Source organism: Hemibagrus wyckioides, linkage group LG15 (genome assembly GCF_019097595.1).
Source record: "Hemibagrus wyckioides isolate EC202008001 linkage group LG15, SWU_Hwy_1.0, whole genome shotgun sequence".
In the NCBI taxonomy this organism is placed as follows: domain Eukaryota; kingdom Metazoa; phylum Chordata; class Actinopteri; order Siluriformes; family Bagridae; genus Hemibagrus; species Hemibagrus wyckioides.
The window spans coordinates 8,264,067-8,292,004 of record NC_080724.1 but is presented as its reverse complement, the minus strand read 5'-3'; the positions used below and the strand labels follow the sequence as shown (position 1 = coordinate 8,292,004).

General features: G+C 40.3%; 1 protein-coding gene across 3 annotated transcripts; it reads right to left on the bottom strand.

The window, feature by feature from the left end:
* Positions 1–1,407: 1,407 nt before the first annotated feature.
* On the bottom strand, positions 1,408–25,811 carry pkig (protein kinase (cAMP-dependent, catalytic) inhibitor gamma). 3 transcript variants are annotated; one of them, XM_058410624.1, is made up of 3 exons: positions 25,576–25,811; positions 3,128–3,306; positions 1,408–1,825 (listed from the first exon to the last, which is right to left on the bottom strand). In XM_058410624.1, the coding sequence occupies exons 2-3, from the start codon at positions 3,276–3,278 to the stop codon at positions 1,746–1,748; spliced, it is 231 nt and encodes a 76-aa protein (XP_058266607.1). In that variant the 5' UTR covers positions 3,279–3,306; positions 25,576–25,811; the 3' UTR covers positions 1,408–1,745. The 3 variants fall into 3 exon arrangements, with proteins under 3 accessions (XP_058266607.1, XP_058266610.1, XP_058266609.1); XM_058410627.1 differs by lacking the exon at positions 25,576–25,811 and adding an exon at positions 24,854–24,991; XM_058410626.1 differs by lacking the exon at positions 25,576–25,811 and adding an exon at positions 19,922–20,107.
* Positions 25,812–27,938: the final 2,127 nt, after the last annotated feature.

The following is a 27,938-nucleotide window of genomic DNA, read 5'->3' as shown; positions in this document are numbered from 1 at the left end:
ACTAACAAATTACATACTAAAGTTCTTATTGCTACTATGAAGCATTTTATTTTGGTAATATCACAAGGCTGGTTGTTTGATGCAACTTAATATTAAGATACTGGATAGATGGAATGTTGGTATCGAATATCATTTAACAGGGCTCATCAATGGCAGTGTATAAGAACAACGTGAGGCAACTATAACCTACAATTAAAGTGGATGAGCATCTGCATTCCATCCATCCATCCATGTTTTGTACTGCTCATCTTACACAGGATCACAGGGAACCTGAAGACTATCCCAAGGGGAGTTAGGGGCACAAGGCAGGGCATGGGTGCCAACCCAACACAACACACACACGTACACACTACAGACAATTTAGAGACGTCAGTTAGCCTTCAACACACATCTTTCGACTGGGAGGAACCCTGTGAAGGAGAAAATTCAAAATTCATGCATACACAGGGTATAGGTGGGACTCAAACACCCCAGAGATGCGAGGCAAACATACTAACCATGCCCCTACATCTGCAACCGAGGAAAAAAAAAAAAAAGCCCAAATTGCAGTCACGCAGTTATGTATAAACAGCGGACACAACCATTACTGATTCACTACATGACTCTACAGTCTAGGCTAGAAAGAACTCAGCCCTCATACCATCCTGTGTATTTTTTTCTGATCACTGGTGGTGCATTTAGTTTCACAAAAAATCCACAAAAATCTACTTCATTAAGAGCAAAAACAATTCTAATATTTTCGGCTTAGCCAAGCTCAAAGCTGCGAATCAGATTTTTTGATAATCAAATAATTTATTTAGTTGTTTTGACAACTAACTAAGGGTTTAATAAACTAAATGCCATTTTATACAAGTTAAAAACAATCACATTTCATGTCTTGATATTCATGAAAGATTAATCCTTACTGGCTTTTTGGATTCCAAGGCAATCAAAGAGGAATAACGAGAAGATTTTTTTCCCCTCCATATAAAATGTCACAAGATGCCAGAAGAGCTATAAAAGGATGTTTAAGCAGGCTCAGGAAGAAAAGAGAAATCTGTGGTGCATTTGTGTATTTATGTATTTATAGGAGAAATTAGTATATTTATCTAGATCTAGAGGTGTCAAGGCACAGATTTCATATAAGCAATTGCTGATTTCTCATAGCCATGTAGTGTGATCTCATAAAAGACATCTAAACTGTAACATCATTCCCATTTATTGAGGTACATACAATATAAAGAGAAAACAAAAGCAGTTTTTCGAGTGAGCAGAAAGCTTTGACTCATGTACTATATAAATATTGTTAATAATGTTACATACACTATAAAGTATATAATATAATCCAGAAACACAAAAAACTATTGACCTCAGGGAATATTAGGAAATAAATATTTTCCCAGTTTGTTACAACTATGCTTGTTACTTAAAAAAAAAAAAAATCAAACTGATTCAGAATCCTCAGCACAGGTATTATTTGGTATTTCTTGGTTTGAAATCATGAAGTTCTGAATCCAGGGTCTGATATTTTCCATATGTTCAGAAAAGTCAGTTCATCTTCTGAGGAATGGCAGGAATAACGCAACTTGGAGTGTGTTGTTGTACATGGCAAATCCATTCTGTGTAGTGGTATCTCCTGGAGTCTCTCAGGGACGCAAGAGCGTTCAGGCGCATGAAGCATGCCCGTCTCAGAGCAGCTCCTTACCTCACACAGTGTGGGGAACGAGAGAGGACGTGGTGGTTCTCCTCTTTGAGCTCCTTCATCTTTAAGATGCTCCTTCTTTTCCTTGCTCCTGACTACTTGAGGCCTCCGCTTCGGCAGCAGGAGCCCCGGTGGCATCGGCTTCTGAAACATATGAGGAAATAACCAAGAATGGTGTGATGATATAATAATCAGGAGATCTGAAATAGCTCATCTCATTAGAGTAATTCTATGTTACTGGATAGATAATAACTACCTAATTTTCTACACACATTTGATAAGAGCATTTGCCTGTAAAGTGCTATACAAATGAGATCTGCTGCAGAAGTCTAGCCTATCCAGAGCACATCAATAGACTGAGGCAGTATTACTCAGTGATAATCCCAAGCATCAGTTGCAGCTTAGAGGGTAAAATTGCATCCCTTAGATTGCCCCTAATCTCCTATATATTTGTTCCATAGCATATTACAAGGGATTTTACAATCCATATTAGCAACAAATGCATTGTAACTGGTAGGATCACTGTCTCGGTTAAATTGCTTCTAGGTGTGAATGTGTGTGTCCCCTATGATGGACTGGCTTCTCCGTCCCTGCCTTGTTCCCCGTTTTCCCTGGACAGGCTCAGGAATCCACCACCACCCTGACCACAACAAAGCAGTTCCACAAAATGAGCAAATGATGACAAGTTATTTCATAAATAATAAACTCCAGCTCATTGACAAATGCAAATGCAAGGTGTCTGCTATTTAATATCCGGCCACACCGGGATAACAATAACTGCACTTCAGTTCTCATCACCTTTTCACACTCTGTATCTGACAGTAAATATTAACCAGATAAAAGACTGTGAGAAAGGAATTCATATTTCCTCGGTGTTTCCCTTTCTTCAGTCTGCTTGGCCATTAAAGTGTTGCTTAATGAAAAATTCAAATGACAGACCGAACAAAAGAACGAGTCCGGCATATATGGGCTGTTGGTCCGCACTTCATTATTCACCAGAGTGGAAATGTTCCCACACAGGGAGGAAGTGGTTAAGGGAAGTGGGAATTGTTCCAAGCGCTGATGACAGAGCTATGCTTGATTGCGGTGGCTGCGTCTATTCAACCTCTCCTTCAACTCCTTTTGTGTTTAAGACCCGCTGACAAGCAGATCTAACCTTAAGGGAAAGGTAACAATGTAAGTGGGAAGAAGGCTCTTAGGAGAGGGGCTCAAACTAAAAGGCGCCTTCTGAGTATGCTGTTAAGACATTGTCCTTCAATAAGTATCCAGTGATTCGATTTGGAATTGGATTATTAACTTGACTCGACTCAGGCGGCACAAAATACACATTCTGAGGGCCTGCAATATATAAAGACAGGAAGTGTTGCTGGCAGATGATGTAAGCTTGACCCTGTCCACCTGGTCTACTACAGAAAGCACACTTTACACACACACACACAAACCAACCTCCTGCCTTCAGGTCCATCTCAGCCATGTCTTTGGTCAGCTCGCTGGTGCCCACCACTGTTCCGTCTCCCTTAATGTCTGGCACTGCGTTCCTGCGGCCCGTGCGATCACAATTAATAAAATCCGAGTATGATGACTCAACATCCATCATCTGCCCATGACCTGTCTTCTCATTCCACCTGCAAAATAGAGATAAAAAAAAGAGCAATGAGTACAATTTACACATACACCATGCAGTGATGCTGTTACCTAATTAGCCAAATCATGTGGCACCAGTATAATGCGGAAAATTATGCAGATACAGCTCAAGCACTTTAGTTAATGTTCACATATCAGACTGGAGGAAAATACATAATATAATATAGATTTTTACAGATAATTGTCTCTAGAGTTTCTACAGAATAGCCTGGAAAACAAAACAAAAAAAAAAGCCATAAGCAGTAGTTCTCCGGGCAGAAACGCCTTGCTGATGAGAGAGATCAGAGGAGAATGGCAGGACTGGTTTGGGCCTTTAGGAAGGCTCTAGAAACTCAAATAACCACTCTTTACAACCAGAACGCACAACATGAAAAACCCTTAGGACGTCACAAACTCCTTTTACATTTCTTCCATAAACATGACAATGATTGAAGTGTACTTCAGAGGCCTCCCCAGTGACCACATCTGAATAGAACAGATCGTATTTTGCGTGGGGTAGAAATAAAGGAATCTGCAACAATTTTATGGGATGCAATTGTGTCAATCTTAAAGACCAGAATCTTAAAGGAACAATTCCAACATGCTGTAGAATCCATGTCATGAAGCCTTACTGCTTATACTGCTAAAATCAAAAAGGTTTCCTGCTCAGTATTAAAGGTTTTCTAATAAAGCGACCGGGGAGTGTATGTTGATTCAAATTGACAGCGCGTTTTGGAGACGTGATGAATATACTCAGACAAAACAGCCTTCATTACAGCTCTGCTGAACTGATTGACGGGGGTGAGAGTAATGTCATCCGCCCCACCCAGCGAGCATGGCCAATTATGATCATATGGACTCCCAGCTTCTGATCTCCTCACGCTCTCCTAACAATAAGGCGAACGCTCTTCTGCCACTCGGGAGACATAAATCTGAAATGAATTTAATGAAATGTTGGATGTGACACGCAATGCAATTTACTCAGCTGCATTCTTACTTGGATGTGATTGGACGGTTATGACACTGTGGTATGAAGCTGTTTGAATCAACATGCATCCATCTTGTTAACATTTGGTTCAAAAGATCTTCCCATTTTGAAGCCAATGTTTTTTTTTCTTTTTTTACAGTCGACTTCTTTAATGGCCTTGAAGAATCAGAGCGCATCAGCAAATGCCACTCACAAAGGCAGCATTAGTGCCGTCCTCGTCTATAAGTGAGCAAAACATGCTGTTACATAACGCTGTCCTCAACTTAACGAAGCAGAGTGCTTACTGCTTTCCCGTCTTGTTAAAAGATGCAGCTTGAAGACCTTCACCGCCAGGACTTATGATTACATTTCACTGTAGCACAAACACTGTACTGTTTTGACTGAACTGCAACGGAGGCAAGACGAGAGAAAAGCAGTGGATGTGCTTGGTGTATAATTCTGCCATGTTTAAACCCTGGAATGCATTATAACGGAGCTGATTGCATTTCAAGGTGGCTTGCATTCCATTATGATAAAAAAAATTCAGCTCATGCTTTAAATCTCCTGGCGACACGATTAAAAAAAATATCTTATTAAATAAGCACATCCCAGGGGCAGAAATATATATTCCTAACTACAATTTAGAAACTACAAAATATTTGATTTGCCTCATCTGAACTGTGTGGGCATCAAGTAGTACAGTGATCGACAGTGGCATCTCCATGGCAATGTAAACAACTTGTCAAATGCCAGCTAAAGAGTGCAAGTACTAGAAAAACATGGAGGAACCCGAATCTACTCCACTGTTAACTCTTATTTCTAGATAGTTTAAAAAGATAAAAACAGCACACATATTGCATTTGTTTCAATGAAATAGATTCAAAGGAGTTTTACTATCCTACTAGATCCAAATACAGAGCTTTACTATGCTACTAGATGCAGATCGTTAACTATTTAGGATTACGAGTTTTGCCGCTGAAGATCAGATTAACTTCCGATTACCGTTTCATCGCACTGAGACGACAGTTACACAAACACAAACTACACTGTGGATGTACACTGACTAGGTATAGCTCACAACGGTGCAGCCACTCCAAGCTGATTCTTGTTCTTTTCACTGCTAAGGTAGACCTACTTACCATCATCACACAAACTACTACACTACAAGAAGGTATATAAAATTTGACACATTTGAAATAGGTGCATTTATTCCTTCATACTCAGGCCCACAACGAGCAGGGAGAAGTCACTTCGGACTCTGGAGCTGGAGCTGACCTGAACAAATGGCTAAAACTGATTGGAACTTCAGTATCATTGATGTCATTTTTATCAGATAAATCCTGCTGTAAACAAAACACTAGAGAAAAATGGAAGGAAAAAAAGAAAGAAAGAAAGAAAAAGCAGCTTGTGTAGGTGGTGCTATATTCACCACAGATTATGAACATAAAAATGAGCTATATATATATATATATATATAAAATTACCCATCTAGCTCTATCAGCGCTAAATGGATTTATGAGGAACTGAAATGACTAAGTGGACTTGGACAGTTCATTTCTTTAATATTCATGACAGAAAGCATTAATTTATGAATTAGTATAATTATTTCGCCGGAGGTTCTATTTCTATACTTAATCGGGTGGCTCCTGAACTCATTTCATGGCCTAATTACAACAGGAAGTCGAAAGCGTACATCTGAGACCATCTAGAGTCACGAAACAATTACCATCGTCTCAGTTTCACTGGGTGCTTTGCAAGCCTGTAATCCAGGCAAATGAGGACGATAAGAAGTGAGGCGATGGACAAAAATGGTATTGGTGCTACTCATGCTAGCAGAATGCGTCAAGTGGCTTTCAAGAAGTTTATTTTTTGGGGGGTATATTCCTGGCATATTTCCCCACCAACACACACACAAAGTAGCTATTCATCTCCTTTGTGTCTTCTTTTCCCAGGCTGTATTAAGTGGGTCAGGGATCCTGGCAGCCTCTACAGCGCTGTGCCAAGCTGAGGAGAGGAGACCGCGGGAACAGGACGTGGATAAAAGAGACGAAAGGGGTGTTCCAGGGAAATCAATGGGGACAAGGGAGATACAACACACACACAGAACTGTAACGCTGGGGTGGCATCACTCACTTTACCACACACACTCTCTCTCTCTATTTTTCTAGTAAGCAATAACTGCAGCTAATTGAGCAACTGATTAACCTTTTGCATAAGTATTGGCAAAAGAACAGAATGAATTTTGGATGGTGCGTATAGGTGAAAATTTTATTTTTTCACCATGAACTAGGACTTCTACTGTATGGTACTTGTCAACAAACGAGTTTTCATGAATCACTGAAATTTCTGCTGAAGAAGCGAAGCAGTTTACCAACCAAGAGTTCTGTGTTGGCACTATGACTAAGCTTAGGCCCAGGCATGATGGGCAAAACCAATTGGTCAAAAACACCCACAATGTTTCAGTGTGTGAATATGAATCATCTGTTCAACAGCAATTCGATTCCAATTATAACTCAATGGCTGGTGCCATGATTCATAAGCAATTTTGCTTGGATTTGATTGTATCCAATTCGATTAAGTAAACTGCTCTGTGATTCAGTAATTTCCTGGGAATGATGGGGCTGTGTGTGTGAGAAAAAAAGGCACATGTGCATGCACACACACACAGAGAGAGAGAGAGAGAGAGACAGAGACAGAGACAGAGACAGAGACAGAGACAGAGAGAGAGAGAGAGAGAAGCAACACCTCCTGCGGAGATAAAAACCCAGCTGTCTCTGAAATATGGGGGTTTCTAACTGCGTGCCTTCTGAAAACAGCTTTCCATGTGACATGGTGGGTGTTATGTGGGCTGGATACTTGACAATATTTTGTTGCATTCAGAGCTACCAGGGCTTTTTGTCATGAATAACATGCTTAAGCTCATTGTTTTGGGCTCGAACATCTTTCCACGGATTTCTGATGCCAAAGAATTTCAAGCCGGAGAAGAGCCGGAGCAGTGATCAGTTCATTTCTATTACTCATGCAGGCCTGACACGGATGTTGTTGGAAGCTATACTGCAAGTCATCACATTAAAGATGGTGTCACTTTGCAAGCTTATTCCCATCTGTTTACAGTCAAATAACAGCTTTCAGTGTCTCGCATCGCTATGGAATGCATTTCTACATACTGCTATATGAAATCTTAACAGTGGTGCCAGAAAGCTGATTATTTGATCCTATTCTTCTCAGTCTCTGCCCAGCATTATACACTTTGAGCACTTTTACTATTCATGCCAAACAAGGCAGTGGATGAAGTGTAAGATGCTTTTAGAGTGATGGGATGTATACAAAATAGAATGTGCAACACACTGATGCAAATCACCAGGCAGACAGCTGTTTTATATTGTTAATTACAGATACAGGTACTAAAATTTTGTCTAAACTGATACTGATACAGAACACCTGCTCAGATATACACTACCAGTCAAAAGTTTGGACACCCCTTTTAATTCAATGTTTTTTGTTTAGGGATTTATTTTCTACATTCTAGAACAATACTGGAGATTTCAAAACTATGAAGTAACACACATGGACTTAAGTAATCCATATGTAACGACAACAAACAACAGTCAATTGTTATTTTAAAGACGCGAAGGTCAGGTGTTCTGGAATAGTTCTTGCAAGAACTGTATTGTCAAGTGCATTTGCAAAACCCATCAAGCACCATGATGAAACTGGCTCACATGAAGACCATCCCAGTAAAGCAAGACCAAAACTTACCTCTGCTGCAGAGGAGAAGTTCATTTAGAGTTACCAGCCTCAGAAATCACCAATTAACAGCACCTCAGATTAGAGCCGTTATGAAGGGTTTACAGAGCATCAGTAGCAGACATATCTCAATATCAACTGTTCAAAGGACATTATTGTGTATTTCGGCCGCCTTCAGCATTGTTTTACAATGTAGAAAGAAATAAACATCAGGAAAGACCATGGAATTAGAAGGTGTGTCCAAACTTTTGACTGGTAGTGTATACTTATCCATCCATTCAAAAGGCAGTGTGTACTATTACATGTTAAGAGCTTTAGTTAGTGTTCACATCAAACATCGGAATGGGGCAGAAAACATGATCTCTGTAACTTTAACCGCAGCATAGTTGTTTGAGTAAAAAAAAAAAAAACCTGTTTGGTCTGGGATCTACAGCAATGTTTGCAGGTTTTCATTCCAGCTAAGTCAAACCCGAGTGTCCTGAAACCTAGTTGTCCAGATCAACTGATTAAACAGGTGGTATCAGGTGGTATAAAATGATGGAATGGTGACTGAAATTAAAACCTGCACCCACACCGGCAAATTTTAGACAACCCTGCTTTATAGTGGTGAGAAAAACAAAAAACATCCACTGAGCGCCATTTCATAAAATGCTTTCAATAAAACACTTTGTTGAGAAGAGAATTCAAAAGGAAGATGGACACATTGGCTGAAAGGAAGTCAATTAACCACTCTTTACAACTGCAAGGAGCAGAATAGCAATCTCAATCTCAGGATGCACAACACATTTAACCTTGAAGTACCCGCAACAGCAACATGAAGATGGCACTGGGTTTCACTTCAGTCAGCCAAGAAAGTGAATCTGAGGCCAAAATGGGGACTGGTTGAGTCACAGAAACCAGGCAGCTGAAGATTGGAAACTGACCAAGTGACAAATCAAAATGCTGTTTTCATGCCAAGTTTTCAATCCATGTTGATGGTTTACAAAAAGTACCATCCACACTCAAAAAATACAGAGAGAACAGGAAGAATATTTAAAATATTCAGTAAAGATGGCCAATAAAAAAGATTTTGTCCAGCCTGTATTCAGCATGAGGAGGTTCAGTCACACAGCAGTGAGTACACAGGACTTGCACACTGGGATGCTACAAATATATTGTACATACCTCTGCTAATGAATGACTAAAACAAGTGGAATTAACTCATCTTTGAGGATCTCATTACAATCAGGAGCCTATCAAAGGAGGATTTATGAATATCCCTATAAGGGGTGGACAAATCATAAATCCACTAGCTAGCATGCTGGGCAACGTGCTTTTCTTAGAAATGTCCTTTTCTAAGAAATTATCTAAGGCAACACATTGTGTTTGTGACTAAGAAATGGTGAGCAAGTCATTTGGCCATGTGCCAAAGACATTATTCGAGTCCAGTTAAGCCTTGGGGTTTTTTCTTTATTGATATGTTTAACTGTGAGGTAAGTGTTTGCATTAGTTATAGTATATATAGTGGATTTATTTTGCTCGATTTTGTCAGGCAACATGACTACATGTTCCCAGGCCTGAAAAGGACATTTGTGAATTATATTTAATACGACTAGTTTAAACAAACATGACGACCAAAAAGCATGCCAATTAGCATGGACATGAATGGTAATGGCATTCTAATGCAGTGGAGATAAGAAATAAAGGATGAAGCATAGGAATTTCCAGTCTGCATGAAATACATTTAAACAAAACACGGAAAGATGGTAACATAATATAATACATGAATTGAAAGCATGTTTATGAAGGACTGTGCTAAAGCCGAGGTCTGACCCTGGCAGGTTGTAGGATTTAGCTAGACCAGTTTAGTAGTTCTGGATGCAAAAAAACACTGCGGTTCAGTGAGAAAGTGCAGCAGTAGCCAATGGGGAATGCCAATGGAAAGCGGAAATGTCATGAACAGTGCAAACTTCCCTGACCTATTTAAAATGCCAAGCTTACCAAAAAAATTTTAAATAAATAAATCCACACAATCCACAGTTTTAGGAGCATGTGCACAGCATGTGGCCTCTTCACTGAGCTTCTCATCTGGACAGAATGTCCTATTTGACTTTAAAATATGTGATGCAAATGGCATCAGTGGCAAATGCAAATGCAATAATATTTGAAAGCAGGCATCATCTGGATACACGTCAAAAAGACTAGAACTATAACAGAAGTATCAGGGTCCCTTTAAGACTCTTTGCACCAAAGAATTCCCAATTGGCCTATTTGTTTTTCAGAAAATTAATGGAAGCGTGTTGCACCGTGACCCTTTTAAGGGGACGGCCAGATCTTGTGGTCATTTTGTTCTTCTGCATTCTGCTGTCAGTTCTGATTATTCTGTATTGTGTTTGTCCCTGTTTAAACAACTTACTCAACTGCTGTTTGCATGTTCAATGTCTTATATTACGTTTCCTGAAATCCCAAAGCACATACAAACAAGCTCCCTAAATATAGCTGGGATTTATCCAAAGACCGGGGGGGGCAGGAATCGAGTTGTTTAGTTTGGCTCCACAACCCGACATTCGACTCCTTTGTATATGCTCGCCAGATTTCAGTCTGATCTCGTGTTTCTTATTAAGGTAATCCAAATGCATCCTGCTTTAATGAAAAGCAGCAAATTAAACTGAGCTGGTCACAGGTGCAAGGAAGTGGCACAGGTGTAGGTTTCAGCACTTGCAATAACACCTCATTTACCAGAGGGAGAGTTATGCAGCTGATCCTGGTGACCAGGGAGTTAGGCATGCTGCCTCAAGACAGAGGATGATACAAACACATAATGATTCTTATTAATACCGTGTGCTCTGCAACTTTCAGAAGACATAAGTGGGTGAAATTAATCAGCCATTTTAAACATCTGGATACGAGCAGAGCATGTCTAAACAGTCTGGACATGTCCAGTAAGTGTGGGACGTATATTCCACTCAGAGCCATCAGTTATCTCCATAAAAGGCCAAATGAGATGCTCCATCATCAGGCAGATCCCTGAGGCATGGCTCAGTCCAAAATCAACAGATGAATTCTCTTTGTCGTTTACAGACTAGAAAGAGTCAAGACCAGGGCCTGAAGGCCGTAATCTAATGTACTCCTTTTTGCTGTGCATTCCTGATGAGACTGAAGATATGCATGTGGGCTTGCTCGGACACAGGACTTGTCCATGTTTGTGAAATGTGCACTTCCTCTACGTAATGGATGTAATGGACTGAAAGAGCTTATGGCAGAGATGCTTTGATTTTTAACTAAGTGCGCATTCTTCTGTTAATCAGCGGGTCAAATGCAGCACATTAGCCTGTTAAGCAAGAACCATAGTTCCCTTCGTGTGACTTACAGTTAATAGATGTAGTCAAAGCTAGTCTGCTATACTCTTATCACGTATTACTTGCAAGATTTACGACATGAACAAATGTCTACGTAGTGTCTGTTCTATATGTTCACTTAACCAGACCATCAACATGCTTCAGGAATATCACAGGACTGTTGCACTGAACCTCTTTGAGTTAGTCAATTAGAGGTAGTTCCCATTTACTATTTCACGTATTTATCTTATAGTGACTACTAGCTACCATATAACATTATTGACAGATTCTTTTACTTAATGAAAAACTGGATTAGAAGGATTGCTCCCTTGGTCCCAATAGAGTCTCCAGGGACTTGTGATGTATTACAGGCAAGAAACCTGACTCAGAATATGGAGGTCTCAGAGCTCGGTGACTTGAACCAGAATGTCCACAAATTTAGACCTTAAGGTCCTCTGGTCTGTCCAACTGTCTCAATCAGGGGAAAAACAAATTATGTCACAAAATTAGAGACCCTATATATATATATATATATATATATATATATATACATATATATATATATATATATATATATATATATATATATATATATATATATATATATATATATATATATATATACACACACACACACACACTATATTGCCAAAAGTATTCGCTCACCTGCCTTGACTCGCATATGAACTTAAGTGACATCCCATTCCTAATCCATAGGGTTCAATATGACGTCGGTCCACCCTTTGCAGCTATAACAGCTTCAACTCTTCTGGGAAGGCTGTCCACAAGGTTTAGGAGTGTGTTTATGGGAATTTTTGACCATTCTTCCAGAAGCGCATTTGTGAGGTCACACACTGATGTTGGACGAGAAGGCCTGGCTCTCAGTCTCCACTCTAATTCATCCCAAAGGTGTTCTATCGGGTTGAGGTCAGGACTCTGTGCAGGCCAGTCAAGTTCATCCACACCAGACTCTGTCATCCATGTCTTTATGGACTTTGCTTTGTGCACTGGTGCACAGTCATGTTGGAAGAGGAAGGGGCCAGCTCCAAACTGTTCCCACAAAGTTGGGAGCATGGAATTGTCTAAAATGTCTTGGTATGCTGAAGCATTCAGAGTTCCTTTCACTGGAACTAAGGGGCCAAGCCCAGCTCCTGAAAAACAACCCCACACCATAATCCCCCCTCCACCAAACTTTACACTTGGCACAATGCAGTCAGACAAGTACCGTTCTCCTGGCAACCGCCAAACCCAGACTCGTCCATCAGATTGCCAGATGGAGAAGCGCGATTCGTCACTCCAGAGAACGCGTCTCCACTGCTCTAGAGTCCAGTGGCGGCGTGCTTTACACCACTGCATCCGACGCTTTGCATTGCACTTGGTGATGTATGGCTTGGATGCAGCTGCTCGGCCATGGAAACCCATTCCATGAAGCTCTCTGCGCACTGTTCTTGAGCTAATCTGAAGGCCACATGAAGTTTGGAGGTCTGTAGCGATTGACTCTGCAGAAAGTTGGCGACCTCTTCGCACTATGCGCCTCAGCATCCTACCACTTCGTGGCTGAGTTGCTGTCGTTCCCAAACACTTCCACGTTCTTATAATACAGCTGACAGTTGACTGTGGAATATTTAGGAGCGAGGAAATTTCATGACTGGATTTGTTGCACAGGTGGCATCCTATCACAGTTCCACGCTGGAATTCACTGAGCTCCTGAGAGCGACCCATTCTTTCACAAATGTTTGTAAAAACAGTCTGCATGCCTAGGTGCTTGATTTTATACACCTGTGGCCATGGAAGTGATTGGAACACCTGATTCTGATTATTTGGATGGGTGAGCGAATACTTTTGGCAATATAGTGTATATATATATAAAAAAGGCAAAAAAAAAAAAAAAAAATAAATAAATAAATAAATCAATCACTCCTGTGTCCACGGGGTGGGGATGGTTGCAAATGCGTTCATAAATCTTTTGTATTTATTAGCCATGAATATGGATGTGGAAAAAGGTAAGCAAACCTTTTCCAAGTGTGCAGAGAAATCACTAAAGTACAGAGAACATGGAGACAGTGCTCAATAAATAAGATGATTGTTCTAGAAGTCATTTTTTGTGCATGCATCAACTTTTACTTTTTGTCCAAATATCCAGAATCTATCATTTTTTGTAGTGCTATATCTCTGTCCTTTGGGTCAGTATGTGCCAGTTTAGCAGCTCACATCTACAAAAAAAAAAACTTTCCTGTATGCAGGTCAATACAGGATTAGAAGTGCAATTAAACCACTGGGGAATGGAATGCAACCGTCTTGTTAACAGCCTGTTTTGGTGCAATTGGTGTTCTCACCCTCCTTAACAAGAAAATGCACTTATTATAATATGGCACGAATCCATATTATATGATTGGTACATTTCAGTAGAAAACAGGATCCATTAAATCCCTTCATTGTGTTGTCTATTGTTGTTGTGTGAATGGAGGTTGTGAATGTCTTCTGAGCAGCAAGCTCTTATCAATGGCATGAACAAAAGCATAAGAGCTCTGTGAAGTATTGGAATCAGCAGCCATGTTTTCATTGGGCCATTAGAAACTGAATAGCTGGGGGTGCTGCAGTCCCACTGGGCCTTTTGGGGGATCTTTTGTATATGATGAATACACATGATCTAGAGTTTGGCAGTACAGATGCTGGGGTTTACTTAGGTACTCCTCCCCCTGAAGTTCCCCCATTTGCTATATAAAGTCCCTGTTTTTAGAATCCATGTTTTTCTTCATGAATGATAATTTATCGCTGATCTAACTGTTACGTAGTTATCCTATAACGCAAGCACTAAACATTTTGTACCACTAAACAGAAACCCTCCTTGAACAGAAAATCCTGGCTCTCTGTATACTCCAGACTCCAGGTCTATTTTTAGCAAGAGTGGTTCCAGGCCCACATTACTGGGTGAGAAGGCTCAATTTATCAAAAGCTGCCTGAAGACACATCCCCTGTCTCAGTAGGAACCAAGAAGCCATTTTGATCTGCTGCTGCAGTCACTCTGTCGACGACCCGAGAAATGCACAAGCAGAAATATGCTGGGTTAACGGGGTGATGGGAGCTAAAATAGACATGGCACTTCCCATTAGACTAGCACGACATTCTCTGTTTACCCCAGGCGTTTAAATATACAAAAGTACCAGCATATTTCTCTGAAATTTCTCAGACTGTAAAAATGTCAGCAAATATGTCTACTAGGAAAATTTTCAGCCCGAGAAGAGAGAGAGCTTGAGGTTCCCACATGGTGGTTCATCAACAAAGACTAGATGTAAGATATGAGAGAGCTAATCAAGTTCGAAGGACCTCTGTTCGTTTTATAAATGCACAAGCTCCAGTTTCCAACTCCAGAGGCCTCTTCACTCTGTAGGAGACTAGAAATCTCTTTCAGCATCCAACAGCTGGTGTGTTAAGAACTCTAGTCTGCTTATGCTTCTTTGGACAAATTGCCATTGTTGGAGTTCCTTTTTAAGACACAAATGAGGCACGCTTGTATCACGCTTGTGACCCATCCATATCCTTCCTCTTTTCTGACAGACCACTCCAGATGGCCGAGCGCAATTCTCAAGCGTGGCATCGTAAAAGCCACACTTGATGTTCAAGTAGTACACACCTCTGCTTTATAAATGCCAGTCCTTTAGTGTTTTAGGCATTTTAAGAGGCTTTAAAAAAAACAAAACAAAAAAAAAACCAACAACAACTGGCATCAAAAACAACTAACCAAAATTATTATAAACTGTTTTAAAAAAAAACTGCACTTCCTGTGGAACAGACAGTGATGATGATGACTAATACGCCAACAGACAGCAACCTCAATGATTTCTTTAAGTTTCTCTGTGAATAGCTTTTGGGTACAATGATAGTGGGTGATGAGGCATGAGGAAAGACAAGGACAGCAAACTGCCATGCTTGTAGTCACGCTTTGATCATGATGGGATTACTGAGAATTTGCTTCCTCACATGACTCACCTTCAGTCATTGAGCCACTTTAGACCAAATCTGAAGGACAAAGTGTCCACTTTGTACAAACTAGCCATTCAAAGATGCTGTGGAAAAATGATTTTCATGTTACTTACAGTAAATGAAGCCTCGCTGTTTTTAAACTAAGCCAGCTAACCAGAACAGATGCTACAGTTCCCTTTCAGTGGTCTGAGAAACACTGGACTTTGTATTGAGAAATTTGAGAGAATTTTCAGCTTGGAAATGGATACTTTTCCTGATAAATGATGCCAATCGATGCAAAACCGATCCATTGTTGCTCTTGCGAAACTATCAAGAGAGATCCTCAGCACAAGGAGTTCATCTAACGCTGCAGCAAATGCTAGCTACGAGAAAAATGATGTCCACACACTTATATGTGAATTATTATATCAGCTCCTACTCAGTGTATTGTTTCTGAACATCAGCTACTAGCTACTATCACTCCAGAACGACAAGGTACTCACAATGAAACAAACTTTACTTACTGAACACAAACAAACAAACAAACAAAAACTGCTCTTCTTCTGTCCATCCTTACTCTGTCCTATGGAGTGACTGTAGCTAGCTAAATAAATTGTCCATGATGCCCTGAATGTTTTATACAAAGCATTTTATTACGGAACAGTCTTCATAACTGTGGCATTTACTTCCTTTTAGGCTCAGTGTCAATACAAATTAAAACCACAAGCCTCTATGTTGTTGGGGTCGCTTTTGGTAAAATGACGCATAGATTAGCCTTTTAGCTCATAAGGCCATTGGCGCAGCAGGACAGAGGTACTACGTCACGAGACAAAGTGTCAACGTTTTAAAAAGCAGGAGATCAAGGCCTGTGACGGCCGCCCTTTCACTAATGCACAAGCTTATAGTTCACACAGGAAAGAGGAGCCTGTTAGACCTTTAACTATCAGATCGAATATTAAATAATAATGAGGAGGCTACAGAGAGCATGAGCCTTGTGGAAACACTTAGCATGCTTCACCTGCTCCCAGGCCCACAACGCCACGATTTTATTTTTTGATTATTATGTTCCAGCAAAAATCAGAAAAAGATCATGTAGCGCAGCAGAGTACATTGGTCTCGAGACATTTGAAAAACAGAAAAGGCGTTGTCCTAAATCCATCCAGTACCTCCGCAAAATACGAAAGAATTTCTTGCAAACTCATTCAAAAGGCCATTAGGAGTACATTAGGCGGTCACTTTTCTCTCCAAACTGTTGCATTAGTTAAAAAAAAAAAAAAAAAAAGGCTGTTGGAGGTCCATCATACAGCAAAGTGTTCCCATCAAAGATGCTTATATAAAACAGACAAAACCACAAAGAGTGTTTTAGACTGCTGGTCAAGTTGAGGTCAGTCTGATATTTACAATCACTGATGCAGTGATTTAGTGCTAAAAGCTAATCAGCTGCACTCGGTTTGAGAAGGGAGTCGGCACAATTGGCTACTAAGTGATGAGGAGAGGAAAGAGAAGGTGGAGGTCTAGGGGGATTTCCCTGTGAGTCAGTGAATCAGCCTTGAATAGGCGAGTGCACAAAGGAATGGTTTAGTAACCAGCCCCAACATTTCTGATTCACTCGACATAATCCGACCTCTCGCGTTGATATTCTGGAGCAAGCGGTCTACTCGCTACACACAGCAGACGTTAGACTCAATGAATCAAGCCTTAACTGTTCCCATAAAGAATGTCACTTGGCTGATGTAATAACTTCCTTATAATAAGTGGAACTTGGCTGACTTAATGTGTTCCTTATTATTTTCAAAGATTCTCGAAAAACAATTATAGAGGAAGGGGGGGGGGCGGTTCTGTTGCAGCCTCTGGCTCATTTGGAGTAATGAGTTGTAAAAATATCATTCAGGAACATTCTCAAGAAAACAGCTCATGAAACATCATGGTGCATGGAATACATTTTGCAATTTGTCACCGAGACAATTTAGGGTCTTAGAACAATTTTCCTAAGAAGAGTGAACTTGCTGAGTTAAGGGGATTTCTTTAATATCGAGGTATTTATTGAGTTATTATGTATTCAATACAATGCACCATAAATCCCACGCCGCCACTAAAGCTGGGCTTACACTGTATGATTTTTGGGGGAAAAACACACACTGTAAAAGAATTCTTTGATTAGGAGTTGAGCTCAGTGGCTGTGATATCTAGGTTGAAGGGATATCATGCTCTCTATCTCTCCTCAGACAGACAACCACAGCAACACTATCCAATCAGGAGCATCTGTGAGTGAGCTCATGTATGCGGAAGAGGGCAGAGAGCACATTCCTGTAAAGCTTTACCAGTCTGGTTAGGTGTCTTGACACATCTCTGAGGAAGGACGTGTTAGCCTTCACCCTCTCTGCTTGGTAGTCTATGATAGAGGAGAGCTTCCTGGTGGATGACAATTGGCCAAGAGCATATTATGAAGAAAAAAAAAAAAAATGGAAGAAAATTTTCATTTAATTCTTAATATAAGCACTGCTACAGAGCTGAGATCCAGCAATAGGAGGATGACAAAACTTACTGGATAGTTATAAATACATTATTGGTGTGAATAAAATAGAATACAAATTCTTGTATGGAATTCTTTATAAGATCCAGATCATGCTGATTAAACGGGACGTCGTCATTTTCATAAAATCACAGGTCTGTAGCCTGCAAGTCTTCAGAGACTGCTGAAATCACACAGCGTAAAAAACAGGCTTAACACACAGTTTACCGGAGTAATATACAAGTGCAGAGGCAACTTCTTTGTGTTTGTATAACGCAGTTCTGTTGAGACAGCTACAAATATTTAAAAAGCCCTGGACTTCATCATTGCCACAGATAGAACTTCAGGGTCTGGCACGACAGGACTTTACACAGCTCGTGCATGGAGCTTTAACAGGAAGCAGGTGGCCCATCTGTCCGCACTGTTTGTGTGGTTGTCGTGAAACTGCTGCATGCGAGACACGGCTATGGAGGGGAAAAAAACAAAACACCAAGTCGAGCACATCCGAAGAGCAGGCAGCAAGTATAGAGAATGAGCCTCGGTGCGCTTATGGATAATCAATAAGGGCAGGAACCCACAGAAGTCACTTCTAGTCAAGGGTTAAGACACATTCAATCATTTGCACACTGTTACTGAGCCTAACAGAGGTTTGCATCCAGGGATGTAATCACACATTTATTAGGTAGCTAAAGCTCCAATGTACTTGGCATGTTACACTTGGCCAATTAACTATGCTATTAAGCAGCGACTAGTGTGATTTACTTCTGTAAATTAGTACCCACTATGGAAAATGAATGAGTATTGAATCCCTGAGAGGTGTTACTTTATGTAGCCATCATCTTTATTCTCTCCTAGTATCCTCTCCAGTAATGAAGCGCTGTGCATTTATCCTCAATGCATTTAGGTGGAAATGTAGCTGATGAGCTCTGTGTTCTCTCATCACACATAGAAACGTTATTTGCCTCATTTTTATTCGGTAAACTGTTAAATGATAGTTTTCGTTTTCTGTGCTGTTCTTGTCACCGTTTCCACATCCCTCCATATTTGTGATTCTGGAACTATCATCTGGCATCTGTTCAAGCCAATTAACACAACGAGGTAAGAGTTCAGATCGCATCCTCAGTTTCTGTGCCTACTGCAGCAGGTGGCGAGGTGCGTTCGAGGGTAGTGTGCAACACAGCATCGGATTGTTTTGTAACACTGAGAAAATACATACACCAACTGAAGTGTGTTACGTTTAAACAAATATAATGAAATGAAAATGTTCTTTTGGGTGAATCAGTGGCTAAAATAGCAGCAAGGTGCAGCAGCTAGCATTGCCACCTCTCAGTTTGAGGGTCATATTCTTATAATGTGTGTGTGGCTTTTCTGGTTTTCTTCCCACATCCAAAAAACATGCTATCGATACAAAATTAGGTGTGAATTAGTGTGTAAATTTGTGCCTTGTGATGGGCTGCCGTCCTATCCAGGGTGTATTCCTGCCTCATATCCAAAGGATCCACAGAAACCCTGACCAGGATACAATCATTGGTCAATGGTGAAGTGACAGCCGGAGCTGCTGGTTTGTATAAAAGATCGTTCAAAATCTGGGGTCTCAGTAATTAAGCCCAGACCATCGCTATCAGTGTAATACAGATAAAGACAATGGCTGTAATTATGCCTGTGCGTGACTAAACTACTATAACTAGCCTAGACCATGATCTACCTTCCACTAACTGATAGCATTCTGTTCCTGTATAAAAGCTTCAGATGGAGGAGAGTGATTAGTGACGTTCAACGTAGAGACTCGAACCATACGGCTATTGTACCTTAGAGATATATAAAGAGATTTAACACATACCGGGTGGAAACATTTCACACAACACAGGCACAACATATCCAAATATCCTGTCTGATTATCCATTAATCTAATTATCTGTGTACAATCTGCACTATCCCTTCAATAACCAAACCCAATGATGCTGATTAAAAATATAACATAAAAAGATGATGCTGGACAGCTGCGCTTTTGTCAAGAGCACCTGCCATGAAACGGTCCACTCCTTCCTTCCACTTTCTTGCTTACACTATCGTAACCAACCAACAATGCTGGCTCACATTTCACTACTTACCAGACTCATTTTAAGTCCTGATCACATAATAGTCTGGAGGACATCTGAGATCCGATCCGATCCGATCCGGGGTTGATAGAAAATCCGCAAAAGGAAGCAAACGCAGTCTGCGTGTAAAGCTCCTTATGGATGAGCTCTCGCGTTCTCTTTCTCGCTCGCTCTCTTTCTTTCGCCGTCTGAGCACTGAGCGTATCCCACACAGCTGCAGTTACAGCGCTCTTCTTCTCCTCTCCCACTGATCAGGGAGGAAGTAGGCGTTAAGTGACTTGTGTGGAGTGTATAAACCGCATATATGTATGCATTTGTTCTGGAATTATTATCCTTGCCATATGCAAAGAGAACGACTCTAGACAATGCACAGTAACGACTACAGCTGATTACTGCAAAGATGACTGGCATTTAGGTTAGTCTTGGAAAAGGAAATCTCTAATCTATGCAAACGGTCAAGGTAAATACATTTAGCACTTCGTCCAAATACTAATAGAAATACTGAACATTTGGGATATATGAAAAGATTTAAATCGATAGACGATTTCTCCGGGGCAACTGTCCGCACCGCTATAAATCATTTTCCTAAAATGGTTAAATTGTCCGGCTAAAAGCATCAGCTATGCGAGTAAACCTAAGTGAATTATAAGGCAATAACCAGAAGTGGATCTCTTAGCACATGCAGCCTACACTTTAATAAACGAACCCTACAGCTCATGCTTATTATATGACGGAAGGCTAGATCAGAATTTCCAAAGCTCAACCCTTTTATGTATTTCTGACCTAGAAAGAAAGCAAGAAAGAAAGAAGATTGGATCAGAGGTCTTGGATGGCTAGAGTCTTAGGACAGTTTAGTTTCATGTGCTTCTGGAGTGTCTGGTTGTGTCTGTCACTCAGTGTGAGACCAGGAACTGACTACATTCACAGGAAGAGGCCACTTGACTACGCCTTTTACACCACAGAGGTGTGATATCACAAAGTGGCCAGGAGTAATTCGTTTTTATCGAGACAGTTTACAGCAACAGTGGACAGCGTGGGTCTGAGTGACACAAAAACACTGGTTGGAATACACTGTCTGAGGTACACTGAAATCCTGCAGGTTCATGGAAAAATCGATGCATAATAAGTGTTCAGTTACAACAGGGGATCTGTAGAAGAGCATCTGCGACTGAGAATGCGACCAAAAAGCAGATTGGTGAATTGCTTTTGCTCTGGTGCATCAGCTAAGCCTGGGAATTAAGAATGGGCTATCTCCGAGCAGGAAATCGTGTGGCCTTCTAAGAGTCTAACTGATAACCCCGGATTCTTTTATATTTTAGACACTGCTCTAATTTGTCAGGTGTGGACGAATCTGAACCAGTAAAGACTTTTCACGTCCAAACACAAGCACCAACATGCCTCATGGTGGTACGATGCATGTCGATGTGGTCACATCAAAGCTGTCAAATTACTCACCTGCTAGCACTGCAGTCACCTCATGGGTTAACCAGATCAAGAGTGAATAAAAAAAAAAGCTAGACTCAAAGAATACATGTGATAAGGACAGGACACCATGGCTACATATACGCAATCATTTCCGTTAACTAGCTATCTAGCTCCCTATATGTTAATATATCAAGTTCGCCATCACATTTTTAGGTTAATAAAAACATGGGACTGGGAGGGATATTGGCACTTTTGCTCGCTAGCTAATAAATTCATGAATTCGCCTGCTCTTGAATGCAATACACTTTATTCTGTTTCACCACAAGGGGGCACTATTACTCATGTAACGTTTTTGCATGCATACTTACAGTACAGTTACGTACACATACAGTGAACATACTTTCACTGACAAACTGCATGTGTACGACACACACAACGGTCCTACAGCTACGACACTTTGTTACTGCATGCATCACTAAAGGTAGAAAGCTGGTTCATTCTCCTTTCAACAGGAATGTTAAAAGCTGAACTTCTACATTTAAACAAGAACAGGCTTCCTGACCTGTGTACGTCAACCAAAGGCAAATGAAAAGAAATAAAAAAAAGCTTCATCAGACTGACGCTTCACATCAATGACACTGTGGCCTTGTGTCCATCTTTATTTCCTGATTGCTGTTACTGAAATAGGTGTACTGTGATAGAAACCGACCCTGTGAAAGTCCTGGGCTATAATCAGCAACCATCAACAGAATCGGAAAACATGTCTGAAAGAAAACGGTCCTTTTTGCGTGTTAATTCTTTGACGCATGTACAGACAGACTGCTTTTGCTTTAAACTTTGCCACATCAAATGACTAAGTATGTGAAGGATGCACTAAAATGTGTCTAGAAAGAAAATGCTAGACAAGAGAGAAAAACACTGGAGTGGACTCTAAGTGCTGGAGAGACTTGGACATCATCTTTGAAGAGCTTGAACCGTGCCAAGTTTGCACTGCCGCTTTAAATGCAACACATTAGATCAGATGTAGGTCACTGCAAACTACATCTGCCAGTTCGGTATTGCAAAGTTTCTGGATCAGGAATTTCGCCTGCATGCACTCTGGAACTTTCTGCATCAAGCTGCCAAAAACGAGGGAGGGGAATCGCTGAGGTCACACTGAAGGCTGTCATTGTCGGCAAACTCTCTACAAGCTTCAAATCTGACTTGTTCATGTGCATGGTAGTAATCAATGTTCAGTATCACTTTCTGAAAAATGAAAGCCTAATGAAAGCAACTCTGGATATTGAAGATTAGATTCAGATTTAAGATAATGACTGCAATAATCTTTGAATCCATACTTTTGATTTTGATGTGAACAGTCAGGTTTGGCTGAAATGAGTCCGTTTTTGCTTGTGCACACTAAAGTATTTAAAGCATAAATCTAAATTCTATACATCAGTGAGACTCAAACCATTTTTGGCACAGATGCATTTGGAAGAGGTACAAGAACATAAAACACAGAAAACCCAATATATACAATATACTTACCAGCCACACACGCCTACAAGACAAGGCAATGTTTTTTCCAATGGATTCCTATTCTTGGCTGACAAAAGTGGAAGCCTGAAGTGGTCTTTCTTTTGCGCAGCCTTATGTTTCAGCATATTGTCCATTCTGAGATGCTTTTCTGCTCACCATGGCGGTACAGAGTGGTTATTTGAGAGCTTAAAGCAGTCTGCCAATTCTCCTCTGACCACACACAACCACGAATGTCAAAGTCACTCAGATGATATTTTTCCACATTCTGAGGTTTGATGTGAACATTACCTAAAGCCCTTGATGTGTATCTGCATGCTGTTGTACATTGTGATGCTGTCACAGAACTGGATAATTGAATACATGTTCATACATATCACACAAATAAGATAAACTTCTATCTTCACAATAACTAATGTCAAATCCATATTTCTACACCGTTTTAGATGGTTGTTTATTTCCTTCTCAGTTAAATCATGTTTTGCATCTTTAGCCCCTGACACCAGACATTTCTGAAAGGCTGTTTGTGTACATACTCCTCTGTTCATAGCCCTGTAGCCTGTCCACATGCACTAATTTTCCTGTTGTTTCCTACATGGGTAAAATCCATTATGCATACCAGTCCCCCCCCTCCCCTCCCCTCCTCTCCTCACCAGCAAATCCTCTGTTCCCCCAAAGGAGATCCACCCACAGTTTGAATACCACTGTTATACATCTTGCAAATATAAAATAGCAGGATTTTTCTTCAGACAGAAGAACAGTTCTCTTGTTATATATAAAAATGTGTACTCCTCATTACTGCTCCTCTTGGTTATATGATTGCTATTTGTATCTTATGCTGTTTAATTATATAGGTAAAGAATTACTTATTACATTCAAGGATGATATTATAGGAAACATGGTTTATGTCATTTTTTATAAGTCATGTTTGTTCAATTTTAACCAGCTGATCATTTTAATCCTGTTTTAAAGCCACTTGTTTTAGCCTTAAGCAAACATTGCATATGTTTAGAGCTTAAAACAAACATTTTGTTTGATCAGTGTTACCAACTTAGTCACTAAAGGTGTCTAAAAAGGCACCAAATGTAGTCACTATCTTACGTTTGTGGAAAAAAATACATATATGGACATATATGGAAACTTTTTGAACAAATGTTAATGACTGTCCATTACTCAGTGGAGCGCCCCACCGTTGTTCCCAGCAAATCAATCACCGACCACCATTGTTCCCAATAACCAATCACAGACCACCATTATTCCCAACAAATCAATCACTGACCACCATTCTTCCCAATAACCAATCACTGATCACCGTTGTTCCCAACAAATCAATCACTGACCACTGTTGTTCCCAATAACCAATCACAGACCACCATTGTTCCCAACAAATCAATCACTGACCACCACTGTTCCCAATAACCAATCACAGACCACCATTGTTCCCAATAACCAATCACAGACCACCATTGTTCCCAATAACCAATCACTGACCACCATTGTTCGCAACAATCACCAACCACAATTGTTCCCAACAACCAATCACCGGCTACCATTTTTCCCCACAACTAGTCACTGACCACTACTGTTCCAACATCTAATCACCGACCGCCGTTGTTTGTCCCACCCACAGACTTTGTTTTAAACTCTCTTTGGATGTATTTACAAGCAGATTATTGTATTTTGTAAATATGCAAATAGTTTATTTTGTTTACGGTGTAGTTTTTGTTTATAGTTCTGTGTCCAACGATAATTCTTTATGTAATTGTCTATTTTGTTAAAGCTCTGTTCTATTCTCGGTGTCTTCAGAAAAGCATCCTCGCTCATCTAATGCTTTTTGATATGCAAATAAATCGTGGCGATTCAACCGACATACAAATTCATCCGTGACGTCACGTGGCGAATTCTAACGACTTTTTGGACACGCATTGAAAATCCCTGGCAACAAATCCCAGCTCTGATCATCACTTCAGATAAACATCACTCGTTATGTATGATACAGCCTACCTTCTTTGCAAACGTTTTCGGTTTATCACAAACTTGGAGGCAATCAAGCGAACATGAATTTATTCGTTTTGTTCGCGGTCACGTGGCGTTCGTAGCCTATAAATTCTACAATATTACGTCACCGCGTACTAACGTGAAATGATCACGCCGCCAGTGTTAAAGCGCTCAACAGTTTTGTAACGTGTGTTTGTATGATGGTTTTTTTTTTCTTTGCAACCAAACAAAACGATTTCCTGTGCTAAGGGTCAACTTCCAAAAGTTCAAAAGTTACAATGTCCAGGCTTGTGGACGCTTAAAAAAAAAAAAAAAAAAAGTATAAACATATTATAAATCATTTCAAACTGCTTCATTAATCCCAATATGCATTACATTATCACTGAGGATTTCAACGAGTCTTGACTCTCAGTTGAATGTCCCAAATGCTATCCCACTTCACTGTATTAATGCACTACCTCAGGTATAAAATAATAGCTAATGGTCCCTATGTAGTGCCCTATTAATCCAAGGAGATGCCATTTGGGATTCATCCGCACGCCACTTCACAAAGCATCAAACGACACAGCGCTTCGCCTCATAGATACCCATTAAAAACATCCTGCTTCTTTAAAACAATCGTCCTTCTAAACGTTTGCAGGAAATGTCCGTAAACATTTCGTTATCAAATAGTCTTTTGTGTGTATGCGTGTGGGCTTAAAGCGCAGAGAAGACGCAACACGACCTACCTTCATTCGCCTGAATTTACTCCACTTGTTACCACGCAGCTGGACCGTCTCTTCCCGGAGCTATATTTCGGCTTTCCTCTCCGTCATTTTGAAACGATTTGGTGTTTTTTTTGACGACCAGGGTCCGTCACGAAGAGACAGCGGCGTCGTCAAGCCCGACGTTTCTTTGACAACCCCATTGAAAAGCAGTGGGCGAGGTTACATCTCAAACAGCTGTTTGCAAAATGGAGCTCTAGCCTACAACCAATGGCACTCCACCACAGCTCCCTGGCTCCAATGAGAAGGCTTTTCGGCGTTGTTTCTGTCTGTTCGCGCCGTCAAAGCGTATCAAATGGGCCCTATAGCAAATAAATAAATAACTAAATAACACATAAAACGATGTCCAGGTCAATGCACTACAATTATATTTAAGTACTCTTAACTTGCATTACAGAGTTCTGCTCCTGTTCTAGGACCCTCAGTTTTCCTGTTCTGGATCTAACCTCAGTATCTAACACACACAGGCTTATGATAAACAAACTGATTAACTGGATTTTATTAAAAAAAACAAAAACAAAAAACAAACAAGTAGCAGGATCAGGGTTGAAAGTCCACATTATACCACGGTGGATTAATTTTCCATAAGAGCAGCTTTGAAAGTAGTTCCGGCTACAAGGCAAATCACAGGTTCATATTAATGCACTTATTCTAATCCTAATATTATTTCAGTTCATTCACAGGGATGTTTATGCTGGGCTATATATAATAGAAGGTTTCTGAACTGATTTTTTAAAAACCTTGTTATTTAGCAAAAAAAAAAAAAAAACAGCATATAATCATTGATAAGGTGACATTTTCTGTAAGGAGATGTTTATTAAATATGTAGTCTCAGGTGTCAGGACACTGTAACAGTCGGTCATAGTGGAGACTTCAGGATGGGCGGCTTTCTTTGTAGAAGGGGGGCAAAAAAGGGGAACGATTTTTATAGCTGCTGTAGTGGAAGTGATAACAGGAACTAACTTGTCTCTCGGATGTTTGACAAGGTTAAATGTGCTCAACTATAAATAGTTAAAAGCACGTCATGTCATGCATTAATAAGTTACAAAATTAGCAGTCGTTGCCAAATCATTGTGGTATAAAAGGGGGGGAAAACACAGTGCACAGGGTTGGCTTTTCCATCACGCTGATTCGCCCCATTCTGTTGTGTTTTATTGTGTACTTATTCCTGAGTCTTATGATGTGCAAAATACAACTGCAATCTGTACAAAGAGTTTCATGATCCATATATACACCATTAAATATGGGGGAAAAAGCTTCAGAATATGAGTTCTTTTAACAGAAAGGGTATAAACAATCTGAAACTGTGAGACTGAAAAAAAAAAACTGTAAGCCTTGCAACCACCTGAATTCCACTAAGCCTCGGTGGTTACTACAGAAACAGGAGCAGTCCAAACTGCAGGGTGCTTGTGTATTGCCCTCATATTTACACTCTGTCTTTATTATTCTGTCAGACTGAATGAAGCTCATGAATAAGCCCTGTTACCATTCCACAATATACTTCCAACTCCTAAATCAAAACCCTGTCATTGGTTTTATATGTAAGGACTGCTATTATGGCATTACGGCATTATTAAAGCCACTGTCTGAAGGTGAAAGGTGCCCTGAAGGGACCTGAACTTGATGAATCAATTCCAGTAAAGATTATACTTGAAATCCTGACAGGTCAATTGCACGTTATGGCTCTATAACAGTTCACTCAGTTGTGCTGGCTTCCATGAACTGCACAAGGTGCCCCAGAACACTTTGTACATTTTCATTCATTCAAACATTATCATGGTCAGTGGAATGGTGGACCCAGGACCCAGGGATTCTGGTCCATCATAGGGTACCAGCACACACACACACACAACAAATCTGAGAGAGAAAGCAAAGCTATATCCCAAAAGCTGTGCATGCACTATACATTTAACTGAGTACAATGAGGAAGATTTTTTATTAACAAAAGTTTGTATTAGCAACAGGCTTTAGTGATTGATTACTGATTCTGTGGTGTAAGTGTGCTTGTACTGTAGTATTATACAGAACAATGAACTAGCCACTTACCATAAGCTAGCTTTCTAACATAGAGGAAAAGGTTGCTCAGCTTTAATTAAACAGTTACTCACTGTATTTATTCTCACCGAATCACAGTTTCAGCACCAATAGTAGTAAGCTAACTCGCTTTCTCTAGCTAGGGCTAGCATCTGGCATTTTATTAACCCAACACTAGGTGGCAACATTGGGCACCAGGGCCAACATACTTTTAGTTACTGTACATTTAAAAGGACCTCAACATGTACTACGTGCTTCCAGTGTGCATATTTTTGTTGTCTGATCTGTGTTAT